The 26,828-nt window shown below is 41.2% G+C and overlaps 1 protein-coding gene across 1 annotated transcript in view; it reads right to left on the bottom strand.

The window, feature by feature from the left end:
- Window positions 1–14,314: 14,314 nt before the first annotated feature.
- Window positions 14,315–26,828, bottom strand: part of Cpe (carboxypeptidase E) — a 99,052-nt gene continuing 86,538 nt past the window's right edge. The window contains exons 5-9 of the mRNA XM_051181953.1: window positions 25,975–26,157; window positions 24,331–24,470; window positions 19,730–19,829; window positions 16,977–17,095; window positions 14,315–14,981 (exon numbers count right to left, since the gene is read on the bottom strand). Of these exons, the coding sequence (XP_051037910.1) occupies window positions 14,883–14,981; window positions 16,977–17,095; window positions 19,730–19,829; window positions 24,331–24,470; window positions 25,975–26,157 (641 nt within the window). The 3' untranslated portion in view covers window positions 14,315–14,882. The remainder of the gene's footprint in view (window positions 14,982–16,976; window positions 17,096–19,729; window positions 19,830–24,330; window positions 24,471–25,974; window positions 26,158–26,828) is intronic.

Here is a 26,828-nt window from a genome sequence, read left to right as displayed (position 1 = left end):
TTGTATTTGAACTGAGGATCTGAAATTGCACTAAAGATAGGAAAAGAAAAAAAAATGTAGTAAATGAGCTCAGCACAGTCTCCACTAACGGGAGCTCTGCAGTAAAGTTAACAGTTATCATTATATTGTTATTGTGATTGCTGCCAACTGCGTCTTAGGTTAGTCCCATTCATCCTACCTCTGCTTTGCCCCCAAATAACTCATATCCATTCTGTGCTGACATTACCTGATTCCATGAGATCCCTGGGAAAACAACTTTCTTGTCTTAGGCAACAAAATCTAAAAACAACGAAAAAACTATTTTCTTGTTTTAAAATGTAGAATCAATCTTATTTTACATATTTATTCCAGTTCCCTCTCCCTCCCATCTTCCCATGCCCCCCACCACTACCACACACCCCATCACACACCCCATCCACTCCCTAGGGAGAGTGAGGCCTCTCAAGAGGGATCATCAAAGTCTGTCACATCATTTAAGCAGGACCTAGGACCTGCCCCTGTGTATTTAGGCTGAGAGAGTATCCCTCCATGAAGGAATGGGCTGCCAAAGTCCATTTGTGCACAATGAATAAATACTGGTTCCAGCGCCAGAGGCCCCATAGACTGCCAAGACCTCCTAACTGTCACCCACATTCAGGAGGCCTGGTTCAGTCCTATGCTGGTTTCCCAGCTGTCAGTTTAGGGTGACGTGAGCTCCCACTTGCTCAGGTCAGCTTTTCTGTGGGTTTCCCCAACATGGTCTTGACCCCTTTGCTCATTACTCCTCCCTCCCTATGACTGGATTCCAGGAGTTCGGCTCAGGGTTTAGCTGTGGATCTCTGCTTCTGTTTCCATCAGCTACTAGATGAAGGCTCTAGGATAGCATTTAAAGTAGTCATTAATTTCATTAGGGAGGAAAGGCATTTAAAGTAGCCTCTCCACTATTGCTTAAATTCTTAGTTGGGGTCATTCTTGTGGATTTCTGGGCCTTTCCCTAGTGCCAAATTTCTCTTTAAACCTATAATCTGAAAAACTATCTTCATAAAAATATATGAAAATGAAACTAGAAATAGAATGAAAATCTTACTCTCCTTGAATTGCCAAATATGATTACCAAGACAGTCCTCTATATAATAAATATATATACATATATATGTATGGATATACATACATACATACATACATATTGGTTTGAATGAAAATGGTTCCCATAGGCCCATAGGGAGTGTCAATAATAGGAGGTATGGCCTTGTCGGAGGATGTGTGTCAGTGGGAGGGGGGGCTGGCTTTGATGCCTCAATGGCTCATGCCAGGACAGTGGCTCATTGTCTCTTCCTGCTGCCTGTGGATCCATACATAGAACACTCAGCTCCCTGTCTAGTACCTTGTACCATATCTGGCTGTGTGCCACCATGCCTCCCCCACATGACAATAATGGACTAATCCTCTGAACCCGTAAGCCAGCCCAATTAAATGTCTTCCTTTATAAAAATTGCTATGTTCATGGTGTCTTTTCACACCAATAGAAACCCTAACTAAGACTATGTAGATAGATAGACATATATACAAAGAATAAATTGTAAACACTTTATTTGATATATAAATATTTATGTACCTATATATATTTAAGAAAAGGAGATAGGGGATCTCTACCCCTTCACTTGGTTTCCTCTTCATTTGGCCAGACAGTTTGAATTCCTCACTCCCCAGGCATATGTCTGAGAAGCGCTTCTATTATTTTGTATAAAATAAGCTGTTTTCATGATTGTATAAACATACTTAAGTTTGTTTAGCTTATCCTAAGCTTTTTAAAAACACAGAAGTCTACTGTCCCTAAACTCTGACTTTGTCCAGGAAAAAGACACTAGTAGATTGTATGTGTCTGATCTCAAGGGAGTTTCAGAACCACCAAGCAAGGGAGGGTCTTTCATTTTGTTCTTTTGAAACTATGTCTGAAAGAACTGCTGGTTCATCAGATATCTCTGATAGCTAAGTTAAGCAGTCAAACCTGAATTTCAATCCAGGTGTAACTCTCTCCAAAGCCCACACCCTTCCCAAGACGGCTGATGCTCCACCACCATCCCCCAGCATAGACTCATCACACTGCCAGTTAGCAGTCTGCTCTTGGCACATTGGTCTCTACTAGAAGTGAATGGCTGGAGCCATTTCAAAAACTGTAGGTTGCTGGAGTGACTGCTCCTCATGGACTGTGAGGTTCTGCCCAACCATGCTGTGGCTAAAACTTGAAAAGCCATTTGCTGAGAGCTATCAGCATTGGTTGGCTGCTGAGGGAGGGGCCATTTTTCTTCTGGGTTGTAGCCACTGGTAAGTTGTCCATGCTTGGATGATTGGATGACCCCACACACATACACATTCAAGCAGCACTAACTGGGCTAGGTATAATATATTAAAAAAAAAAATCTGTATTCTTTAGTGGAAAGGTTTTCCTCACAACCAAGATACATCATACACACATATTAAATTTTCAAGAAATAAACCCTAAAACTTTTTTTAAAAGGAGGGAGGAGAGAAGAAGAAAAGAAGGAGAAAGAGGAAGAAGAGAAAGAGGAGGAGGAGAAAGAGGAGGAGAAAGAGGAGGAGGAAAAACCATTCAAACAAAATACAATAAAATCCAATCAAATGGAGACAGTAGAATGGAATATCTGTCTTTGTTCCCTCATGCTCTTAGATGAGTCATTCTCTCACATTTTAACTCACATTCCTTAGGCTTTGAATATATTCCAATCCAGTTCACATTACCCCACCTCCATGCTTAACAAGAAGAGATGCTAACAACTTCTAGAAATAGCTGCATATGGTTTCATTTATAAATGTAAATGCAGGTATAGATTTCCTCAAAAAATGTAATTGTTCTCTTTGTATTTGTTTTGTTTGTTTGTTTGTTTGTTTGTTTTTGAGGAACCTCCCATCTAGTTTCCATAATGGCTGCACTTATTTTCATCCCTTCCAACAGCATATAAGAGTTTCCATGTCGCCCTATGCTCCATTATTAACATTATCATAAAGATTTTAGTTTGAGGGCTGGGGTAATGGCTCTGTGGTTAAAAAGCTTGTTGTGGAAACACAAGGATTATAGGTCAGATCCCTGGGAACCCACCTGAGTGCCAGGTGGGCATGGCCACCTTTCTGAGACCAACCTGGAAGGCAGAGAAGAAGGGTCCCCAGAGCAAGCTGGCTAGCAAGACTAACTAGCACTATCTGCTTGTCTGGGTTTGATTGATGGGGTTCTGTTTTGCTGAACAAAATGAAACAGAGATGAAAGATGATTCTCAACATCTACCTCAGGACTCCATATACATCATTCACATATTCACATCACCCACATGTGCCACATGTGCCACACACAGGCAAATATACATACATATGCATGAACACTACACACACATAAAAATTCACTTACATCCCATGGGAAATTTCCTTTATAGACTTGGGAGATTACAGGGAAAGACCTTTAGTAAGTGCCCAGGATCTCTAGTTATCCAGGCAGTGCTCAGTACCCCAAGCTTCCAGTCATCCTTGAAGCAAGGAAGCTTACAAACCTTTGGAATTCCTTGAGTTCACTTGTCTCAGCCCCATCCACTCTCCCACACTGACTGAAATTCTGAGCTATTCCCCACTGGCTTCTAGTTAATGAGTTAATTAATGAATTAGTAGGTTAGTTACAATTTTGCATGTTCTTCAACAGTGAGGGAAGCATCCTAACTCTTCCTTAGAGTTCTGTTTCATTCAGAGACTGGATTTCAGTTAGGTGGAGAAGAATAGAGTTGGGACATGAGTTCCTGTGGTCAGGGGGATGGGGTTTTGGCTTTTTGGAGGTCATGGACAAGGTCAACATAGCCTCCAGCAATGAAGCTACTCTGAGAGAGTCTGGGGCTGAAGGAGACCTCTCCTGAAAAGTCCCTTCCAGAGAAGGGGTGGGGGTTGACTTCACCTTTTTCCAAGCAAAATTTAATTTTGACATAGACTAAGTAAGAGAAACAGAGGGAGAAGATGCCAAGGAGAAAAGAAGACAGAAGAGAAGAAAGGAAAGATGAAGAAGGGAAGGCATGAAAGTTTCTGACAGAAAAATATAAACCCAAGGACCAAGTGAGTAGGAAACAGAAACACGAACAAAATCACTACCATCACACATGTTGTAAAAACTCACAAATAATGTGCTTAAATTTGGATGTGCATTGAGGAAATCACAGAGTCTCATGATAGATGCTTAGTCCTAGGACCTTGAGGAAGTGGGAAATGATGCAGTGTAATTAGACCATCAGTAGTGTACCACAGGAGTAATTAACAATGACCCTCTTCTGGGATCTCAGTCATTTCCTGACAGGGTGTTTGTTATAGAAGATCATGATGCCTGCCCCACTCCCTGACTTCCTGTTGTCTGTGACCAGCAGGCCAACCCCACACACAGAAGCACTGCTGCCAAGGTGCCATTTGCTACAAGGTCCCCACCAAATCTCAAGAGATTCTCACAGGCTGGTTTATAAATAATCTGATTTTTTTTTTAAATAAAGTACCTAGCATCAGGAACTTTGTCATAGCAATGGACAAAACGACTGGGTTTAAAAGTAACTCCTAGATGGGGAAATAATGATTCCCCCCACACACTTTTTTTTCCTTTTGTTATCTGTTTGTTCATTTGTGAACTGCTGCTGTAAGGCCAGCTAGGAACTATAGAGTGAGCAACTTTTTTATCTGAGGCAGTAAAACTTAATTCTCTGGGGCCAGCAAGCAGGTCAAAACTTAATTTCCTGGGGCAAGCAAAACAAAAGGGGAAAAAACGTCGTATGTGCACTCGTGCACACACGCACGCGCGCGCGCACACACACACACACACACACACACACACACCTTGAACATGATAGGGTTTCTATTTTTGCCCCTTACTTCATCCCTGATGTCTTCCTTCTAACTTTTGTTTTCCTAACAGCTTATATACCCCAGCAAAATCTTTCAAGCAATATAAAACTTACAATGTGGTTACATTCTGCTTTTCTCCAAGTGAATAGTTACAATGAATACAAGTTAAAAAAAAAAGTGATTAAATATTTTGCATATTACAGGTGAAAACAAATTATTCCCAAGGACCCATACACATTCTTGCCTAAGCAACTTGTCATAGATTAAAACAGTGTAAACAAGCAAGGCACATTTCTCAGTCAGCTCTTTAACTGGCAGGCTGCATTTTGTGGTCACAAAAAATAAATAAATAAATAAATAAATAAATAAATAGGATCAATCATTTTAATATTTATTTCAAAAGGTAATCTTATAAAAAGTCTTAAAAGAATCACAAATCTAAGCTTTTATATGTGAAAAACAATCAGTCATTTCTACTTTAAGTCCTCAGGGTGCGTACCCACTCATCCACATTTTGATTAAATCATATGAGGAAGTTGAGGGCAGAAATGGGTACAAGGAATTAATCATTGCCTTTGATCACCAAGCCATCTTTAGCAAGAAAGGCACAACAGCTGGTGACAAGCAGGCTGCCTTTGTTCTTGTCCCTTGACCTCAATGAGTCCCTTGCTCAACTATTAAAAGTGTGTCTTTCCAAACTTTAAATTACTCCCCAAGATTTTCTACATCAAAAGCATTAACAAAAACTTTATCCTAACTTTACTAATCTATCTGTCTAAATTCTTCCTTAGGGTGGTGTGTTGAACCATTTAATCTGCTCCAGCAGCAAAGCTTGGAAAAACTCAATCACTATCATTGTGAGTACAGTGACAGTGCCCAGTGAGGGGCTAGAGACCCCTTAGAGTTTTCATACAACGCATAGATATGAGACTTGGTGACCTCAAGGACAAGAAGCAGAGTTATGCTCAATAACAGCATGAGGACACATAGTCCTCCCGGCTCTGCCTCTCCAAGGCTCTCTAGGGGGGATTTTGCTGACCGCCCAGCCCTATTGAGTTCCAAAGCTGCTTGCTGTTCCTATCGAATGCACTCCCCTCCCCGTGACAGTGTACAAACTCAGGGAATCTGGGATGTCAATAGAGGTCATGCGACCTATCACCTTAAATATCCCACACGAAGGCCCCTCACAAGTCAGCTCTGTCACCTCTGGAACGAAGTTGTGGGTTCAGACTGCTGTGCTGTGATTACCAGAACTCCATCCTCCCTTCTATATTGTTGAAAGAAAAGAAACATGAAAACCACATTCGTGGTGCCGGGATGGAATTCAGTGCTTGCGCATGAAGCCCTGTGTTCAATCCCAGCATGGCAAGAAAAGGAGAAGGAAGGAGGGGAGGATGGGGGTCAGTTGTCAGTGTGAGCACAATCCTGCAGGACCTAATTAAGGATGACTGAAAGAAAAGCTCCCGCATGTAATCCCTCTCCTTCTATCTGCCTGTCAGCTCAGTCCACTGAACTCCAGTGGTCACACTGGAGGTCCCTCCTTACCTTAATGTCAGACAGCATTGGCTTCACAGTAGATCTGCGTGTTTAATACACACAGCAGGGCATCTTGGGTTAAGCAAAGAGTGCTGTACCACCTGCAGCTTTAATCAGACCCCAAATCTCACAGCAGTAATTCAGGAAACCCCAGAAGCCATTGCAACAGAGACAGGGGGCCCTGATAAGATTGCTTTTGTCTTACCATCTTACTCTTGGAATTTTAGTTTTAAAACCAACCAAGGTAAAAGCTTGAATGATGTTTCTACAGCAAAAGACAGCCCTGGGTAACTGATGGGGGGTGGCTACTGAGTCCCTGACTTCCATGGCCCCATTGCTAGAGCAGGGACAAGAAGTGGGCTTGACAGGGTGAGTCTGACTTTTCAGAAATTTCTGGAATAGCCATAAGCTGATGTAAGAAGAAAGAGCAACTGTAATCAGAGAATCCACTAGAAAATTCTAAGGAATGTATTATTATTCAAACTCAGGAAACTTGATCCTCAAACCAATGATTTGGCTACCCATAAAAGGGCCTATCATTTTCCCTGATGTGTGTTGTTTTAGACTAATAAACTAGTGGCTTCTTAGGAATTCTCTAAATACACTGTTAATCTGTCAGTTGGTCCATGAATAATTTGAAGAGCAGGACTCTGCCATGTTTAACTTTGAAAAAAAAAAGCACACGGAAAAGACTAAATTTGTCTTAGTTTTATAGCAATTACGACAGGCAAATATTAGGTTCCACAGGAGTTTATGAAGTAAAACAAGGAGCAATGTGGCTGTGTCAGTGCTGATCATTTGTTGGTGCTGATCATTTGTTGGTGATGCAGCTCTGGTTTCGTTTAAAGTTCACATTGGACCATCTTTGTTTAGATGTGTGCTCCTCCTCGCCTGCTACACTCCTCCAGCATTCTCCCTCTCAGCAAGCACCTGCAGGTAGACACTCACATTCCAGGAACCAGAACATCTGGGCAAACTTCCTTGTCTTACACCATTTCATCTCCAGTGGATGCCTGGTGACTGTTCTTCAGAAACATCAACTTTAGTCAACAACTTTTAACAATTCACTTTCTCTCTCTCTCTCTCTCTCTCTCTCTCTCTCTCTCTCTCTCTCTCTCTTTCTCTCTCCCTCTCTCATTTTTTCTGTCTTAATATTAAATAATGGACAATTAAAATAGAAAATATACATCTCATTTTTCAGATGCATTCAAGGACTGCTGTGAGTGGTTCTCACTATTATTCTCCATGGAATCCCACCAGTTTCCTTGCATTGTCCTCACTGCTGTTCCTTCAAGACTTCTGCCAGGCTTGTCAAGTGCAGACACCCGAACTCAATTGATCTGAAACAGGAATATTTAAATGGAACCAAGGACTCTTTTTAGCCCAATATTATACCACATCACTTTTCCAGTAACAAAGATTTTGCCTCATATGCAAGAACTCCCAGCTGTGAGCCTTTAGCTTCCTAGATCATGCACCAGTTTCTTAGTATCAAGGCATTTCATTTGTTTTGTAATTATAAAAATGATAGTGTTTCAGGGGATAATGAAATGGTTCAGTCACCAGTGTTCTTGGCCCACAAGCATTATGACCTGGGTTTAGTTCCCCAGCACTCATGAGGAAGGAAGTAATGAAGAAATGGAGGGAGGGAGGGGGGAGGAAAGGAGGAAGGGAGGTCTGCAACCCCAGGGCTAAGGGCACAGACAGACTGCTGCCTAACTTAACCAGGGAGCTCCACATTCAATGAGGTGGGGAGTGATTGAGAAAGACATTAAAGTCAACCATTCACACACAGATGCATGCACACTGGCACGTACACATGCACACACAATCATGTGCACACATGATAGACAATATCTTTAAGTGTGCATCCTGATAGATACACTGCATTTTGAGCACATGTTCTATGCAGTCAGTTTCCTAAATGTTTAGAACATACTGATTTATTTAACAGGTGCTGCACAGGACCCTCCCTCCCAGACAGCTTTCTTTCTAGATTGTTCCCTGAGCAGGGCATCACCATGCATGGCTGTGAGTATCTGACTTTGCCTTCAGGTCTTTTGGCATCAGTTTCCTGCCAGTCTTCTTTCTAGACTATTCCCTAAGCAGAGATTCACCATGCAGGGTTGTGAGTGACTGGCTTTGTCTTCAGATCCTTTTGGCATCAGTTCCCACCTGATCTAAGAACTCCTATACTTCATTTTGTGTAGCCAACCTCTGTGGGTTTCCCCTGACTATAACTATAAGACAAGACTTCAACCAGAACCATCGTTGGAATGGCCTCCAAGGAAATCCCTTCCCTCACTGGGAAGCTGGGAGACAGTGGGAGGGTATGATGCTGGGTCTTCCTCTCTTGAGAAGATGTAAATGCCTGACCTGTCCTGGTAAACCCTGAAACATGTCTGTCTTCATTAAGGGTAGCATCTGTGCCAAACATGACCATTTCTACTGGAAATTAGTTGAACTAATTAGGCTCACAGAAATCCTCTTGGCAAGAAGCTATAATACAAGACATTGCGCCTACTTAAATGGTGTTCTTAAAACATATTCTTTCAAAATAGGTAATAAGGGGTTGCCTGAAACCAGAGTATATATACCCATTGGCATCCATGAAAATGTCAGCTGGATACATTAAACAGAAAAACAAAATCTCTAGATCATGCCAAGTAAGCAAGCTAGAGTGGGCTCACAGACAGGCTGATGGGACCTTTAATCTGGTACTGCTACTTACCAGCTGAATAAGATGAGGTATTTCACTCAAAGCCCTAGATTATTCTCTTCATTGGTTACATATGACTACTGGAAGAGTCCTTACCATAAAAGGCAGTCTGAAAAGAGTGTGCTTCAGTGCTCAATGTAGAATGTAGCACAAGATACCTGATCAGAAATGGTGAGGACAGTGACAGACAGAGCTGGATGCTCCTGAGGATGTTCCCAGTTATAAAGATGACAACGATGGTGAGGATGGTGGTGGTGATAACAGAGATGCAGATGGCAGGGATGGAGGTGAGGATGACTGAGATGGTGAGCATGTTCACGGTGATGAAGGTAAAGGTGATGATGACATTCATAGTTATGGTTATAATACCTCAGAACAAGAAAAAATGATTTTCCAGTTCCAAGAAGAGAACTCAACATCTAGTAATTCATTCATCTGAATGAATCTTCAAAAGCAGGGGGGTGGGGTGAGGGGACAGTAGAAAGGAAATGAAGAAAACACAAAAAGAGCCAAAGTAGCTTAAAATCATAAAAAAAGAAAAAACTACAGGATCCTTCCAAAATTTTAGAGTCTTGTAGCACCTGACATCGGGAAAACTTTCAACAAATTTCACCAATGTGATTTTTCTCACCAGAGTCACTATTACAGATTATGTATCACTCTTGTGCCTTTTACCCCAGATAAGCCAGATATTTGCCCTGTTTTATAGACACAGATTTCTGGGGACTTTTGCAGTGATATAAAGTAAGCACATTAAAAACATTTAACACTACCCTGGAAACTCAAGTCAGAATTGAGTCAATTCATACACACAGCAATCATCTAGAAGGAAGGAAGGAAGGAAGGAAGGGAGAATGGGTAAGTGGAAAGAGCGGGGAGAGAGGATGCAGGAAGAAATTGGGGTATTTATAAAAATCTAGATGCCATTTATTTTAAAATATCTAAACTAGGATGTCATATATTTTCAAGGTGAGACATGAAAGTCAGGGAACCTTCTATCTTGACATTTTTGAGGCAGAAATACCAAATGCCATCCAAATGTGACCACAGAAGATGATCCTCCTGAGAACCTTGAAAAGACAAGCTGAGCAACATGCTGGATTAAATAATGCTGTTTTATTTTCTCTCTCTCTTTTCTTTTTTAGCTTCCCACATGAAATCATGGGAAGATTTCAGAGACTGTCTGTATAAATAAAATATGAATACCAAAGTTCAGAGTTCTGTCTCTGCAAATAATGTTTCTCTTTGTTTATGTCAGGAACTTGAATTCAGTCTCTGTAACTATTCCCTGCACAGTGATGTGTCTGGTTTTCATTGTCCATGAGAAAAGGAAGTTCAAAATGTGTTATTGAATTAAAATTGACTTCCCATGCCCCTCCCTTTCTGATTTGTGTTACTTAGAGCAGCTTGACTTGTCTACTTTTAACCCACATGTGTGTAACCCTTCACTTACATCTCCAATGCCCTTGCCTGCCTCAACCTTTCATTAAAAACCACACCAAATATCTTTAGAAAAAAGGAGCGATGTGTTATGTCCCTGAGGAATTTAGGGGTTCAACACATAAGACCTGTCTCTCCTATTCCTTTATTTAGAAGCAGCTGGAAAGTAGACTAGATTGATAGCAACACAACTTCCTTACTGATAAATCATTTAAAGAAATTATTAGCTCTACCAATGACTCTAGTAATTCTCAGTGCTCATCGGCCTCCTTCACCTTAACAGCACAGGTACACTAGCTTTCCTAGAAGGAAAGGGGAACAGAAGTGCTTCAGGCCTTTGATAAACTTGTTCTGCTTCATTAGCATACCTAGTGTTTCCTAGCAATTGGATAAGCAACTTCTCAAGGAATGAGTGAGGGTTAGGACTGAAGTCTTTTTTTTTTTTTTTTTTTTTTTTTTTTTGTAACAAGCTTATTTTATATATCAATCCCAGTTCCCTCTCCCTTCTCTCCTCCAGGAAGGGTGAGGCCTTCCATGGGGAATCTTCAAAGTCTGTCATATCATTTGGAGCAGGGCTTAGGCCCTCCTCCATGTGTCTAGGCTGAGGAAGTAAGTATCTCTCTATGTGGAATGGGCTCCCAAAGTCCATTCATATACTAAGGATAAATACTGACCCACCACCAGAGGCCCCATAGACTGCCCAGTCCTCCTAACTGACACTCACATTCAGGGGATCTGGGTCAGTCCAATGCTGGTTTCCCAGCAATTAATCTGGGGTCCATGAGCTCCTGCTTGTTCAGGTCAGCTATCTCTGTGGGTCTCTGTTGCCTGGTCTTGACCCCTTTGCTCGTCACTTCTCCCTCTCTGCAACTGTATTCCAGGAGTTCTGCTCAGTGTTTAGCTATGGGTGTCTGTTTCTGCTTCCATCAGCTACTTCCATCAGCTTCCATCGGGCTCTAGTATGGCATAAAGGTAGTCATCTACCTCATTATCAGGGAAAGTCATTTACAGTAGCCCCTCTACTATTGCTTAGATTGTTATTTGAGGTTATCCTTTAGATCTCTGGACATTTCCCTAGTGTGAGATTTCTCTTCAAATCTATAATGACTTCCTCTATTATGATATTTCTTTGCACTGAAGTCTTATTCCAGTGTAGCTACTTCACCAAAGTGTCATGAAGCCATGGAAAGGAGGTTGCTCCCAACCATGCACAATCTACCTCACATTAGGTAAAATTTAAAGAAATTAAAACCTCAACCATAAAGCCAGGCATGGTGGCTCTCATCTATAACCCCAGCACTCAGGAGGTTGTGGCAGGAGAATTGCTTTGAGAGAAAGGACAGTTTGGATTACATAGTAAGTTGAAGGCCAGTCTAGAGAATATATATATATATATATGTATATATATATATATATATATATATGTATGTATTTATGTGTGTGTGCGTGTGTGTGTGCGTGTATGTATGTATGTGGTGTGTGTGGTGTGTGTGTGTGTGTGTGTGTGTGTGTGTGTGTATGCCCTAAGCTCAATAATTTGTTTCCAAGTGATACTCTTGGGCATCCCAGATAACTGAAGATCACTCAGAGTCACTCTCAGCTCCTGGTATATGAGTAACTGTTCGCCTGGTCTACAGGAGCAGAGATGGATGTGTGGTGTCCTGCATTTGGTTCAGCTACACAGGTGCCAAACTGTCTTGGGTTATAGAAAAATCATGAGCAGTAGAACCCTGATTTTCCTCAGGGTTCAGCCCTATTATTTTCTAACTCTAAGGGTTCCATCCTGGGAGATTGTGTATACCTGAATGGTTTTTAAAATCATCTGCAGAGACTTGACATTAGTTCCACAATAGTACCACAGATTACCCAGAGAGCTCTGAACTACTACAACTGTCTGAACATAATTAGTATGCTCTTTTCATTCTCAAAGTGTCCCAATCTGGATGATTAAGTTATGAGCTCTCGCCAGTCATGTCCATATCTCATCTCCAATTTTAAATCTTTTTTTGGAAACTTTGAGCATGGAAAATGCAGCACCTCCATTTGTCTGTCATCACAAATTTGACATCCCCTACACTGAAGTTGTTTGCCTCTCACACTTCCCAATCTGTTTCTTTTCATGAGGCTACCCAGTTGCTCAAGCACCAACCAAGTCATCTCTAACAACCACCATCCCTCACCATTCATACAAATTCTTCATTAAAATCTGCCATCTCTCCTTATGAAACACATTACAGCCCCACCCATGTCTTATCTTTATTCTTGTAACCCTACCCAAGTCACTTCTTTTTGACCACTGCAGTAGACTCCTGGTCTCTGTTCTTTCTTCTATTTGCAACCCAGTAGCCAGAATGGTTTTTAAAGTATCTTCCTTCCCAGTTAAAGAATATGCAGTTCAGATCAAAATCCCAAATCTTCAGTTCTTCTTTAAAAGATCGCCTGTCTCCCAGGCTCTACTTCCCACCACCCACATCTCTCTCCTATGGGCATTTTTTTTTTTTTTTTGGTAAGTCCCTCAAAAATGGTGTTCTTTCCTATTATAATTCTCTTTTATCTGCAGCCCATCCAACTGACAGACTGTTAGATGATCACCCAGTCTGCATTCTCCTCACCTCTGTAGGAATACTGCTAGATGGACATTCCCATATTATGAATATAATTCTAAGCAATGTGTAGTAGCATGTGCTTTCTCACGTCTCTAGTTGTACTGCTGGACTTTATTTCCCAGATTCTCTTGCAGTTAGGAATGCAATTCTAGGCCATGTTATTTAGTCAGTGTTGTTATTTAGTCAGTGTATAGCACCTCCAGGCCTGTTTCCCCCTTTCCCATTGGCTATGCTGAAGAAGACTGCCAATGAAACTTGGATATACACCCCAAGGTGATGGCATGTCATCATGGTCTCAGACAGTGTGGAGAGAAGCTACCTCAATTTTGTCTTCTGCTCAGCTTAGAACTGTTTAATGAGCATTAAACACACATTTAGTTTGTTTAAGCCACTAAGTATCGGGATCCCAGTACCATAACAGTTGCTGTTACTTTAACACAATCCTTCTACCTGGAACATTAGACAACCAGACCACAACTGCCAGCAGCCTCACACATGTACAAGCACACATTCTGATACTTAGTCTCTACACTGATCTTATATATTGTAAGTCTGGGTTTGTGTACAGTAAGAGACCACCGCTAACTCCTTTCATCCAATCTCATCTAGGATGCTCTGCCATTCCTTCTCTCCACATTCTTTCATTTTCCTTATAACCACACACACTTACACAATAACTGTGTGTATATTTATTTAAAGTCTTTGTCTTCAACAGATCCATTAAGATCCATAGACTCAAGGGGTTCCATTGATGGTGTCACAGCAGTGAAGAGTGCTGTTGTTATCCAGAGATGCAGAGTGGCTTGCTTCACAACACCCAGTTATTGCTGGGAGTCCAATAACCAGCTGTAACTCTAACACCAGGAAATCTGAAGCCCTCTCTCAGCTTTGTAAGCCACTCAGGTGCACAAACCCACACACAGCCACATACATACAGACATAATTAAATACAAAAATGCAATTGTTTTCACTAAACTCCATGGAAATACTCAACATGATAATGCACTCAAAGCCTGCACGCTGCTTGGCATGATTTTTTTTTTTTTTTTCAATGTAAAAGTGAAGCAAGAAGCTACAGTGAAGGAAATGTTTTTTCACCACGAAACCACAATATTAGACAAGAAAAAAAATCATAGAGAACAAGAACACCATGGAATTTTATTTAACCTTTATTCATTCACAATGCAATTCTGGGCCAATCTGCAATCAGGACAAAAAGCCCAAACTCTGGAGTGGCATTAACAGGCCGACTAATAAAACAAGAGCACTCTTTAAAGTACAGGCCAGAAGTAGGTTTTCATTCTGCTCAAAGCCACTTTGAAACACATACATTTTCTTCCCAGCAGAAGCGCATTAACAGGATCATGCTTATACAGCAAATCAGCACAAGAGACAAATGACAACTGATACAGAACTATGTAATTCTTGCAGTACAGTGCTCACAACTCCAGCCTGCATCTGGTGGCTTTTTCATGGCAACCATTGTGGGACATTAAAAGGGTCATATTTTAAAGCCATGTGGGGAAGCTAATGCTAATGAGAATGAAGTAGATGGAGACTTTATGTTTTTGTCTGAGTATATTTAAGTAATATCAGTCGCTACTTACATGATTAAAATAAATGAGTGTTAAATATTAACTGCACACAGTCTAAAATAAAAGAGCCAAACATTTCATCTTACTACATTATATAGATATATTAAAGCAATTAGCTCGAAGCCTTTTTTAAAAGTTTAAAGTTTCTGACATCATTTTCCACCACTCCATCAACTCTTCCTTCTCTTCCTCTTTCCTTTCAGAGAAAGACTCCAGCTCAAAGTCAACCTGAAGAAGAGAAACCATACAGATGGCTATCAAATTGCTTATATAAGAAAGAAGGCAGTTTCTAGCATATATGGTAGAATAAATTCAATCTAGCCATCCAAATTAAAGGAGGACTTTTTAAAATCTGTAATAAACAAAACATACTTTTATAGGAACAAAATTCAGAAGTCAGTTCTTCTTGGAATGTGCTGAAATGTAATAGCTTTAAAACAACTATAGCTTCAGAAAACCCATAGCCACTCTCTCCACATTTAGGGTAACACTTTATCTCAGGAGCTCTGCCCATCAGCCTTGAATTTTGTCCTGCTTGGGTTTTGACCTAATAGAATACAGCTCAGTATGCTGGTGACTTGTCCACAAAGTGCTGTTTTTGAGATCATGAATTTATTAGAGACCCTCAAAATCACAAATCGAAGCTGCTGCCCTGGTGAATGGGGAAAGGGGGTTGGGTAGGGGGTTTTGCGGGGAGTCACCTTCCAGTTTATAGAGAATCTACATATGGAATGAGGATCCAGTCACAGTCCCCACCCAGTCCACCTGCATCTCCTGTTCTACATGGAACTAAGTGTTCCTACTTATGTATCTTACATATATGCCTACTTCAATACCTGCATATTTGGGTGTAAGATTTCGCTCACTACATCCTCAGACTATTTGAAAAACTAGGGAGGAAAAGAGTTGACCCTTTCCCAGCCTGTTCCTAGAGCTACCCTGTTTCCAGGTCTCAAAGCCTCATATATATATATGTATGCAAGGGCATATGTGCTCACATGCATAAAACCCTGATATATAAACAAAATTACAGTGTAGTTATTCTCAAGCAAGTCTTTTTACTGGAAATTCTTCAGGCTACCATATGGTCCTGGGGTTGACATCAGCAGTCTCCTGTTGCTTCCCACCTTATTCACTGGGGCAGGATACAGAGTTAACTGGTGTGCCATAGTGATACTTTATTTATAATGTATTAAAGCCACTAGAGATTAAAATATCAAAGCAGCCACACTAGTTAGCCACAGAAGCCAGACCGTGGTGGCACACACCTTTAATCCCAGGACTCATAGACTGAGGCAGATGGATCTCTCTGAGTTCAAGGCCACCCAGGGCTACACAGGGTTGAATAAGTCTGAAAGAGAAACAAAGCTCACATCTTTAATTCCAGGACTCATAAAAGGTATTTAAGATAGGAACAGGGTCTCAGAGCTGGCATTCAATCTCCAGCCACATTGAGGATAAGAAGACATTGATTCTCCAACCATGCTGAGGAGAGGCAGCAGAATTAGGCTTGGTGAGAGCTCATGGAAACAGGATCAGCCCATTCAGCCTGAGGTAGAATTAAGAAGCTAGTGGCTTGGCTACTTTGCTTTTCTGATTTTCCGCTTGAAACTTGAACCCCAATATCTATCTCTCGGTTTTTATTTTTTGTGCTAGCTGGCAGCTTGCTGAGAGTCCCCCATTACTTCCTACCAAGCACTGGATTCCAGGTGGGTTGCCATGTCTGCTGGGCATGAATCCCAGGGGGTTGACATATTTGTGGGATACTCTTTGGGGTTTGTGGGCCTGACTCTGGTATTCACACTTAGGGAGCAAATGTTTCCCTGCTGAGTCATCTCCCTACCCCTCATTCTGTATTCCTAAGAGATGTTAGTTAATGCCTAAGATTATCATACTGGCATTTTCTCTAATACATATTGAGTAATGCACTGTGCTGGACTCTACGAATAGAAAGGTAATTGGAACAGAACCCCATTTATATTGAAATCAAAGTTAGAAAGATAAAAGCAATATTTTATGTATAGTTTTGTGTTCTTATGAGACTCTTCAAAAAGCCAAAGACCATGATCAAGCCATCTAACCTTATTAGACCTCTGTTTTCTCATCTGTTAAATGGGGATAATAATGGTGTCTACCTTGTAGGGTATGTTTGACAGTGGCAAGTGTTGAGTTATCATTAGATTAATTAGGATAATATTCTCAGCTATTTCCATGACTACTCACTGCAACAGCAGGCTTGAAAGGAACTGCCACTTTCTTTGTTATTGCCAGGTACCCAGGAGCTGAGGCTGTAAGTTTGTAGTTTCCAGGTGCAAGCAACCGCCAGTAATCCCCATCCTTAGCTGCAGGAAAGAGAACATCAAAGCCAGGCACATGTGAAAGGGTAGTCACACCAACATTGTTAGCTCAGTTGACTTCCAGAGAGTCCTTACTCTGAAGAAATTCTAGGGAAAAGAGGACAAGCATCTTCCCACAAGCCTCATGTCTTAGAACTAGATCAGAGATACCCATACTAAATATTTAATAAGCCTTATCATATTTGAGTCTTCTGGTCACATCAGGAGTACCATGGGTAAGAATTTGGAGAAATGGTAAGTACCACCTGGGCATGGTATTTTCACTCTTACCAGGCAAAGAGCTCAGGTCCCAAGAATCTTCTAGACCAATGTTTTACACAGCATAGCCCCAAGATAACCGCATTAGAATCCCCTGGGTCCTTGTCAGTAATTTTGAGTTCTAGAGATTTGCAAGACATTGGTCTGCAGTGCCATCCCGGAGCTATGTTTGGAATTCTAAAGCAGAACTATGATCCAATAGCTTTCAGTTTCCTAGGTTTCTTCTTCTAAACCTAGACTGGGTCCCATAGCTCCTAACATTGAGCTCATCTGTCTTTCTCCCTTGATCTAACACCCATGGCAAACCACCAGCCTTGGAAATTTTCCACTCTATACTCTGTTTACACCAATATGACTGTAAGAAGCTTGGGCAAACACTGATGGTGACCAGTTTGCAGTCTTTAAACACCATCCTTGCTCGGGTACATGGTGGTAGCTTTCTTCCACGCCTCCCTGACCAAGCAATCTCCCGTTTTCTTCATCAGTTCTTCTCTTACTCAGGAGCATGTCACTCAAACAGGGAAGTTGGTAAATACAAGGTCTGATTGACTACCTCAGAGATAAGACCTTGGATTCTTCGTCCCTCACCCCCAGGGTGATGCTGAAGCCTCCAAGGGGCCCACACTTTGAGTAACATGTGCCTACCGGGCAGTTTACGCTCTCAATTTTGACTGTGCCTCTAAATCATGCCCCTCATCCTCACTCTTAATTGGTGCTCTACAAGTTATTTTATCATTTAAAAAAATCCCCCCAAAAATTTTTCAATCCCTAAAAGTCCCCTAATTCCCTATCTTCCTGAATGCCCAGTTTTTCCCTTTTGTCAGTAATGCATTTATAATTGTGCTTTACAGAAACATTTCACTGAAATGAGACTATTTTCTGCCACTCAAGCTTCTCTCCCTAGACTTGCCTGGACCAGCTCTCCTCATGACACCCACTTTGTTGATAGAGATTTGGTCAACAGTCTCCATGCTGCCAAATCCAATGATTCACTCACAAGGCCAATCTTACTGGATATCACTGACCATTCTCTCTTCCTCTTGAAGCACCTCTGGGCTTCCAGGAGGACACACTTCACTTTCTATGTTAGGGTTCATTTCTCATTCCTTTGTATGCTCTTAATCGCAAAAAAAAAAAAAAAAAAAAAAAAAACTGTAGTATAAAAGATCCAAGCACACATCCACGTTTCAAAACCCACCAAAATCCACCAATACCTGGGTTTACCTCAAGCTCAGGACTTGATATCTCACCATTCCCTACCCTGGAAATCTCCACCCTGGAAAACTCTCCCCCCCCAAAAAAAAATCCTAGATAAGCCTGTCCTCTGTTCAATTCCCTTCTGCTTCCCATGGAGCAGGGGCAGCCACCCTCTTATGTCACTCCCAATAAATCTCTCCTTGTGTGAATTGTGTCGTACTGTGAGACTTTGTGTTATTCCTTGGCTCCAGACTTCCAGGATACCTTTTGTTTTCAGAGCTGCAACACTTGCTAGAGACAGCCTGTTCTCCTCAGAGAGCTAAAACTTGCAGTGGGGAACCCTTTCCTCATGGGTTAGGGATCTCCCTTCAGAGCTGCAACATTTTATTGGGGGAAGCTTTCCCATCAAAGCTGTAACACTTACAAATCCTCTGTTTCATTCCTTTCCAGGAATTATTCCCTAGATTAGAGTCCCCCTCCCCTCTACTTTGCATCATGGAGTGCAGAGAAAATAATATTTCTGGAGAACAAATATCCTGTGGCCAGAGGGCATCAGGCTTAGAACCTACCCTTGCCAGGTGAGCAGGGGAGTGGGATCCTGGCATGGCTTCTAGAATGCTGACTGAAAAGCATCTCCAGACTTGGTGGGGTAGGGATGAATATTGTGGAATAAATGTATTAATGAATTTTACATGACAATGAGGCTTTGGAAAATAAAGGTTAAACAGCTCTAAGGACCAAGAAGAATGTTCTTGTTTCTGTCTCTGTCATCTGGCTGAAGGATTCCAGTGGGTGATGGTTAAAATAAAGTGAGCTTGATAGAAACGCATTCGGGATACTCGCAAATGCTGGGTGTTTAACCTCCACAGCTCCCAATTAGGCAAGGCAGCAGACATATGACCTCCCACTCTGGGAAAAGGGCTCCACCTGCTGGCTCAAGATTTCTACACGCTGCACACTTACTGTGCTTCTTTACTCTCACAGACAACAAGAGGGGCCTAGTGGGTGAAAAGGCAGATGAAGCTAATTAACTGCTATACTAAGGCTTGATGTATAATTAAAATTGTAATAATTAGTAGTTGTGTTCATTTTTATAGTGCTTGCCTCCAGATCAAAGCAATAAATAAATAAATAAATAAAATAAGGAAAAAAGGAAAAACCCACCGGAAGTGACATCGTGGTCTATCCCATCCACGGAGATGGTTGCATTGGCAATCGGGTTACCTTGAAGGTCACGGACAAATCCTTTAACTCCTCGGTGTATCTGTGAAGGTCAAAACACAGCCAAAAAAAAAAAAAAAATCATAATAAAAATGGCTTTAAAATGTTTCATGTCAAGCATCCCCTTATTTTCCAGGACAGAACAGGCACAAACTGCCAGTGAATGTTTATGTGCATTCTTTCCCGGGATTTTTCTCAAACAAATGAGAAGTCACCTTCTGAGAATGAGTGTCGTGTTCTGTTTCAGATTTGAAGGACATTCTGGATAACAAAAAAAGCCTGTTGTATTCGTGATGTTTTAGCCTCCGAATATTCTAGCACCGTCTCTCCCAAACAGGGTCGTCTATACATACCTGTTATAGCATTGTGAACTGTGCCTACCTTTGCATTAAGCTCATTAACCATATGGTTTTGACTGAAAGTAAGGGAGTGATAGATAAATGAACGGAACAACTGAAAATTGGATACCAATTAAGGATGGGAAGGAAAATTTTGATGGGAACTAGTTTAGTGGGAGGAGAAGAAATCATCCTACATTTTTGTTTGGGGCCTAGAGAAGCTCTTACTTTTTGTTTGTTTGTTTGTTTGTTTCTGATTACTTTCTTTTTTGTTTTTTGTTTCTCAACTGGCCAACCAAAACTGAAATAGTGGAAACCATTCACTTGGAGCTAAGAAGCTTGAAGGTTAGGTTGCTGAATGGAAAGGTGAGAGAGTTATTCCTCATCAGACAGATGGTAGAAAGGGTGCAGGAATATATCCAGAGATCCCAGGAAACCAGACATAGCACAAATTGGAAACTTCCTAACCAGGCCGAGGGATTTTTGAGAACTGATAAACAAAATTGGAAATGACCCTAGTTTGTAAGGATTGCTTGCCCAGAAGCACTTTTTCCATCTTGAGATATTGTAATTTTGACATCACGGATTTTTTGTGAAGCTTCACAAAAAAAAAAAAAAAAAAAAAATGAAACTTTAAAATCCCTCATCATTGAAAAGTAAGTCATGGAATCACACAAAAAACATGTGATGAGTTCCTATTAGGCACAAATATGTTCATGACTTTTTCTGTTTGTACCAACCACTTAGGACTTAGAATACGCAGTGAAACACACGTTTAAATAACAAATGCCTTTCCCCCTGTTAGATTCTCTCTCTCTCTCTCTCTCTCTCTCTCTCTCTCTCTCTCTCTCTCTCTCTCTCTCTGTGTGTGTGTGTGTGTGTGTGTGTGTGTGTGTGTGTGTGTGTAAATTTTTGCAGTTGTGAGCTGCCATATGGATACTGACCCTGGGTGCTCTTTAAGAGCAGCAAGTGCTCTCAACTGCCTAGCTCTCTCTAGCCTCAAAAAAAGAGGAAGATAACATTGAACTCTCTTGTTTTTCTCTAGACAGGGTCTCACTTTGTATCCTGTCTGTCCTGGAACTCTCTATGCTGACTTAGTCTCTATGCAAACAAACAGATGTCCTCCTGTCTCTGAACATCTTCTTATACATCAATTACGAGTAATTTGCCTGATAAGTCAATGTTTTTACAACTCTTTCAACTTTATTTTTCCCCCCAATGGAGAAAACTTTCTGTTTGAAAACTCCTACTGTAGCAATACATAACCAGAAGAAATGTCACACGTGATTGGAACTGCATTGATGGGAATTCAGACTAGAAACCGATACCATTTTATGGTTTTTTGCAAAGAAACCACAGAGCTCAGATTTCACTGCAGCTTGGAGAAGCTGCTTTCCTACTCCTTTCCCCTCCTGTGCTAATCTCTCCCCAGACTTTAGGACATTTCCACTCCCCTGGATACAGAGGCAGATACTCTGGGTTCTCTTTGTACTGGTCACATTTTAACACCTCCATAGTGTCAGTCACCCAAATTGCTTGCACACTGGAGTCATTCCCTGCAAGACAGGACAGTCACACCTGATGTAACAGGATCCTTGGACTCCTTTGACTTGAGTGCTTGATGAAGCAGTCTGAGAAATTCCTTGAGAATTTTTGAGAATTGGGATCTTCCAAAGTTGTTGAAGGGGGAGCTTTTCTTAACTAGCTATTGGCTCTAATCAGCTTTACAATTTGAGTTCCAGAAAACATCCCAGTTAAAACTCTGCAGGATATGTTCTCTGCACCAACAACAAAACTAGACCTAATCACCTACTTGGCAGGAGGTGGGAACATAGGTCTTACTTAGATCTCAGGCCCAGGTGTTCAGTGCCTAATCCGCACCGCTGTCAAGAAAATGATTACAACAGAGAACTGCTGGCAGTCTTCCTGAGCGTTCATCCACCCTCAGTTCCTAAACTGGAGAATTCCTGGGCTTAGGCTGGGTGCTTTCATCATAAAGACCTCTTCCTGTTTCTGCACAGCTTGCAACACGGCCATCTAATCTGATGCCAGATCAGAGCAAATTCTTCTTCCAAATGACCTGAAACAGCACCACACGACTCCATCCTTCTGTTCTCAACACGATTCTGCCATCAGATGAAGCCACAACATTGAAAGGGCAAAAATTCTCTTTCCCAGTAGAATGGATTTATGTTTTGTTTAGGTTTGTATTATACTTCGGAAGGGATGAGTTAAGCATCAGCAGAACCTGTTTTTTTAACTGGTGTTCAAGATGACAACCTTATTGGTAGTAACCATAGGGGAATCTTACATCCAGCTCCAAGAGGAGTTTTCCTAAACTGCTATGACTGAGGCTTCTGTGCCCAACCATTGCAGTTACCCTTGTAGTTAATTAAGCTTTACTTCAGCATTTGCAGCTTTTTGAAATTGGTACTTATGTTTATGACAGCACTACCTCAGACCCTTCAGTAAGGAGCTCTCTGCAACCACATCCCCAGGGTTCCTGGAATATAAAAGTAGCTGCATATATTTGTGTTGGGGGAAAAAATGGACAAATGAGATCTAAATGTCTTATCAGGAAAGCATCCTTTGATATCTAAGTGGAGAACCCAATGAGCCCACATGACTTCTTCTACCAAAATAAATACATAATAAAATAAAACAGTTAACTTTTGACCTCAGAGAAACAGCTCCCTCATAGTACCCTGCAGGCATTCCTACTAAGTTATTCTAAAATCAATATGGATCACCATTCTCAAATATTACTTATCCGAAAACTGTAATGTTTGCTTGCAGCAGAAAACTACTATTTTGATCTCTTAAAAAAATCTTATAGAATAGGTGTTCTTTACTCAAATCCATCATTGGTAGATCTATTTTATAGATCCCCTTTGACAAGGTATTATATGATTACCTGACATGTGTCAAATAATCCCTAAAATTTTTCTTTTTAAGAAATCATTGGTTTTAGAGCATGGTGACACACACTTTTATCCTAGCACTTGGGAGGCAGAAGCAGACAGATCTCTGAATTTGAGGCCAGCCTGGTCTGCACAGTGAATTTCAGGCTAGCCAGAGCTACACAGTAAGAACCTGTTTCAAACAAACAAAATCAAGCATTGGTTTTATGTGTATATTTCCATATGTATTTATATTCATAAATCACTGTGATTGTTAATTGCATTTGTCAACTTGATACAATGTAGTATCACCTGGGGAGAGTATTAGTAAGAAATTGCCTGGAGAGGTTGGCTTATGGGCAAGACTCCTATGGATTTTCTAGATTATATTAATTAATTATATTGATGTAAAAAGTCCCAGCCTGAAAGTAGGAAATACCATCCTGTAGGTACTCTGTAAGAGTAAAGAAACTAAGCAACCTGCAGATGCATGCATGTGTCCCCTCTGCTCCTGACTGTGGGCATGAGGAGCTGGTCCACATTCCTGCCACCTGACTTCCTCACAACAATGTGCCAATACCTGAAATTCTGACACAAAATAAACTCTTTCTCTCCTAAGTTGTGTGTATCAGGTTTTTGTCTTGAAAGACAGTTTCAGCAGGACAATTCTAGAACAAGACTTCCTGGATTCAAGTCTTTAGCAAACTGATCCCCCTCTTTGGTCTCAAATTCTTCATCTAATTCACAGATGAGAGTGGTGGCTGTGACCTCATGTGATTCACAGAATTGCTGCAAGGACTAATTACACAATGATTGCATGTAAGGCATTCATAACAATGGCTGAAAAGTACTCAGGGCTCAGTAAATTTTCACCTGAGATCCAGTTGAGCTAGTGAGAGATGAGTGACGCATTTGGGGCACAAAACCCAGGAGGCTCACACAGGCACTCCTACACCTGCATGATTCATTCACCTTGCTCATAGCCTAGCCTTGCCTAGGTCACTTCAAAAGGCCCAAGATGATCAGCTAAGTGAGTCTCTTAAGATTGTCCTTGATTGGCACAGTATGAATGTAGGAAATGAAGATGTCTCATTTGACAGTTCTCCAGTGTAGTCAGTTCTCAGTGAGCAGTCTTGAACCATAAAACCTATGGCAAATTAACTTCTAATTGAGACACTACAGATACCTGTTTCCCATACTAGCATCTGCATTCAAATGAACCCCCTGAACACAACCCATTTTATGGGTCTAACATACTGCACCATTAAAGACTGCTCTATCAGCCAATGCCAGACACTGGGTTTACCTGCTCCATGTAACTGATGAGGGAGTTTTTGTTGTCTTCCCAATAGCTTGTGAGAGTCTCTTCAGGTGGGAACTTCTCACAGCTGAGCTCAACAGTGATCTCAAAGCAGTTGCTGCTCAGGTAATTGAAGTCTTGCATTCCTGTGCAAGCGACAAATGGAGAGTCAATATGTGCACACAGTGACAGCTTAAGTCAAAAGCTAACCCTACAAGAATCTGCACAGAAATATCCTCTCATGGATGAACCAAAACACACTTAGGCAATTCCTGATTTAAAAGCACAAACTCTTGTGTCTTAAATGATCAGTTTTCTTAATGCATCCATGCTGTAGGGTGGGAACAAAAGCAGATGCTATCCACATTGCACAGTGCTCAATAGACTTCAGGAGAGACAAGCTTAAAGACTACATCCCTTGACCTAGTAAAGAAATGTGCACCCCTCTAAGCTGCCTTTCTATGTATGGGTGATTCTAATGAGGTGACATGACATGCTGTGCTATTCCTTCCTAAACCCAACCAACATCAAAGTGTATTACTGAGGGATTAGGGCTCCTAGTATGTGATATAAGATATATATATATGTATATATATATACATATATATGATCTACATATATATATACATATATACACATATATAGTATATGAAATATAACATATTAATTCAATAAACATGGCATATCTACTTTGTATTAGACATAATATGAAGTATACTGCAATATGAACCACAGAGAAGATTTGACACTCAGAATAATTTTAATTAGATTATCATTCAGATTTACTGGGGGAGCTGTTGCCTACTATATTGCTTTCCTGCAGCCAGAGTACTGACCAACAAATTATTGTGTTGACTGCTAAAAGTGGATAATTGACTCCACCCCTACTTCCTGGAGAATGGCTGACAAGAGCTACATGGTTTGGGAGGTCAAACCCCCAATCCTTTCTGACAGCCCAGAAACAATGGGACAGCCCAAGATGACCCTCTTCTCTAATGGAGATGACTTCATGTCCATTATAATGTGGGTCCTTTACAGAGTGCATCTGGTCAAAGCTAGAAGCATCTTTCTGCTCCTGACTGGGAAAATGATGCTTCAAGCTCCCTTCTGTTCTCACAACATTGATGGGCTGTAGGCAAATATAAGTTCTGCAGAGTCTGCAGCAGTCCAGGGGAGACCCCAGGTGCTGCCTGAACTATGGGGGAAGATGTGTCCCAACAGTCCCATCAACTAGAGAGTGATCATTCAAGTGTATGAGCTTATGGAAGCCATTCTCAGTCAAACCACTGCACAACCTCTGCTAAAGACTGTTGCATAGTCTCTATGCACATTTGTTTACAATGAAAGGTGTGGCTCGCCTACTATAAGGGCTCCCTCTCACTGCAGAAGGCTCAACTTGAAAAGGGGCCGGTACCAACGTTCAGTTTCTGTTCTCCCAGTGTACTCCTTCAGACATCAGCACCTCGATTTTTAAATCAATTAAAAACAAACTAATATGTAAAAATCACTTTGTTGAGACAGCTGTTAAGTTCCATCTTTTTTTTTTTTTTCTTTTAATGACAATTCTATAGATGGAAACGGCTTTCTGAGTCTACATGGTAGTTAAAGGAAGCCAAGTTCACGAAATCAGAGAGGAAAGGGGAAACTCACCACCCGGTACACTGTACCACGCACCACCATTGGTCGTTCCATCTACAAAACTACTATCATCATCGTTCTTTCGACAGGGAGTTCTATTAGGGTTCGACATGACTGGGTTGAAAGAAGAGTATGCTCGAGCCAAGCTTTGGAAAATTGCGTCATCGGGGCAGGAACTGTACTCGTGAGCAGTACCTAGAAAACGAATTCACAAGATGGGAGAAACAAACAGACAGCGACCGAGAGCACTGCTTGTTTTTTTTTTTTTTTTTTTTTTTTTTTTGTTTTTGTTTTTTTTTTTTTTAAAGAGGCCTCCAATGCTGAGCTCCTGCTGATGGAGCTCTTAGGAAAGTCAAAGTTTTCAGCCAGGAATGGGGTGGCACGCCTTTAATCCTAGCACTTGAGGCGGCTGAGGCAAGTGGATCTCTGTGAGTTGGAGACTAGCCTGGTCTACAAGAGCTAGTTCCAGGACAGGCTCCATAGCTACACAGAGAAACCCTGTCTCAAAACCCACCCACCCCACAAAGAAGGTGAAAGTTTTCAGGAAAAATGAAAGTTAAAGTATCAAATACACTGAACTTTTAGGTTGTATGACTTTCACCCCTAACAAGAAAAGATAGAGATTAGGCAGAATGGCCCTAAATGCCCCTGCCTCAGAGGCTAAGGGGTGGAGCTCAGGGTGTGGATTGGGGACCTGGTTAGTACTTGGATGAGAGAGTTAATAGAGTGCATACCCATAGTTGATTGGACCTGAGAAGACAGAAATATTTCCATTATTAAATTTTTTTATTTTATTTTAATAAGATGTCTGCTGGTAGGACACAGTCCCTGTGATACTAGGACTTAGGAAATAGTGGCAAAAGAGT

Source organism: Phodopus roborovskii, unplaced genomic scaffold (assembly GCF_943737965.1).
Source record: "Phodopus roborovskii unplaced genomic scaffold, PHOROB, whole genome shotgun sequence".
Lineage (NCBI taxonomy): Eukaryota > Metazoa > Chordata > Mammalia > Rodentia > Cricetidae > Phodopus > Phodopus roborovskii.
Note: the sequence above shows the minus strand (reverse complement) of the source record. Positions and strands in the feature narration are given on the sequence as shown.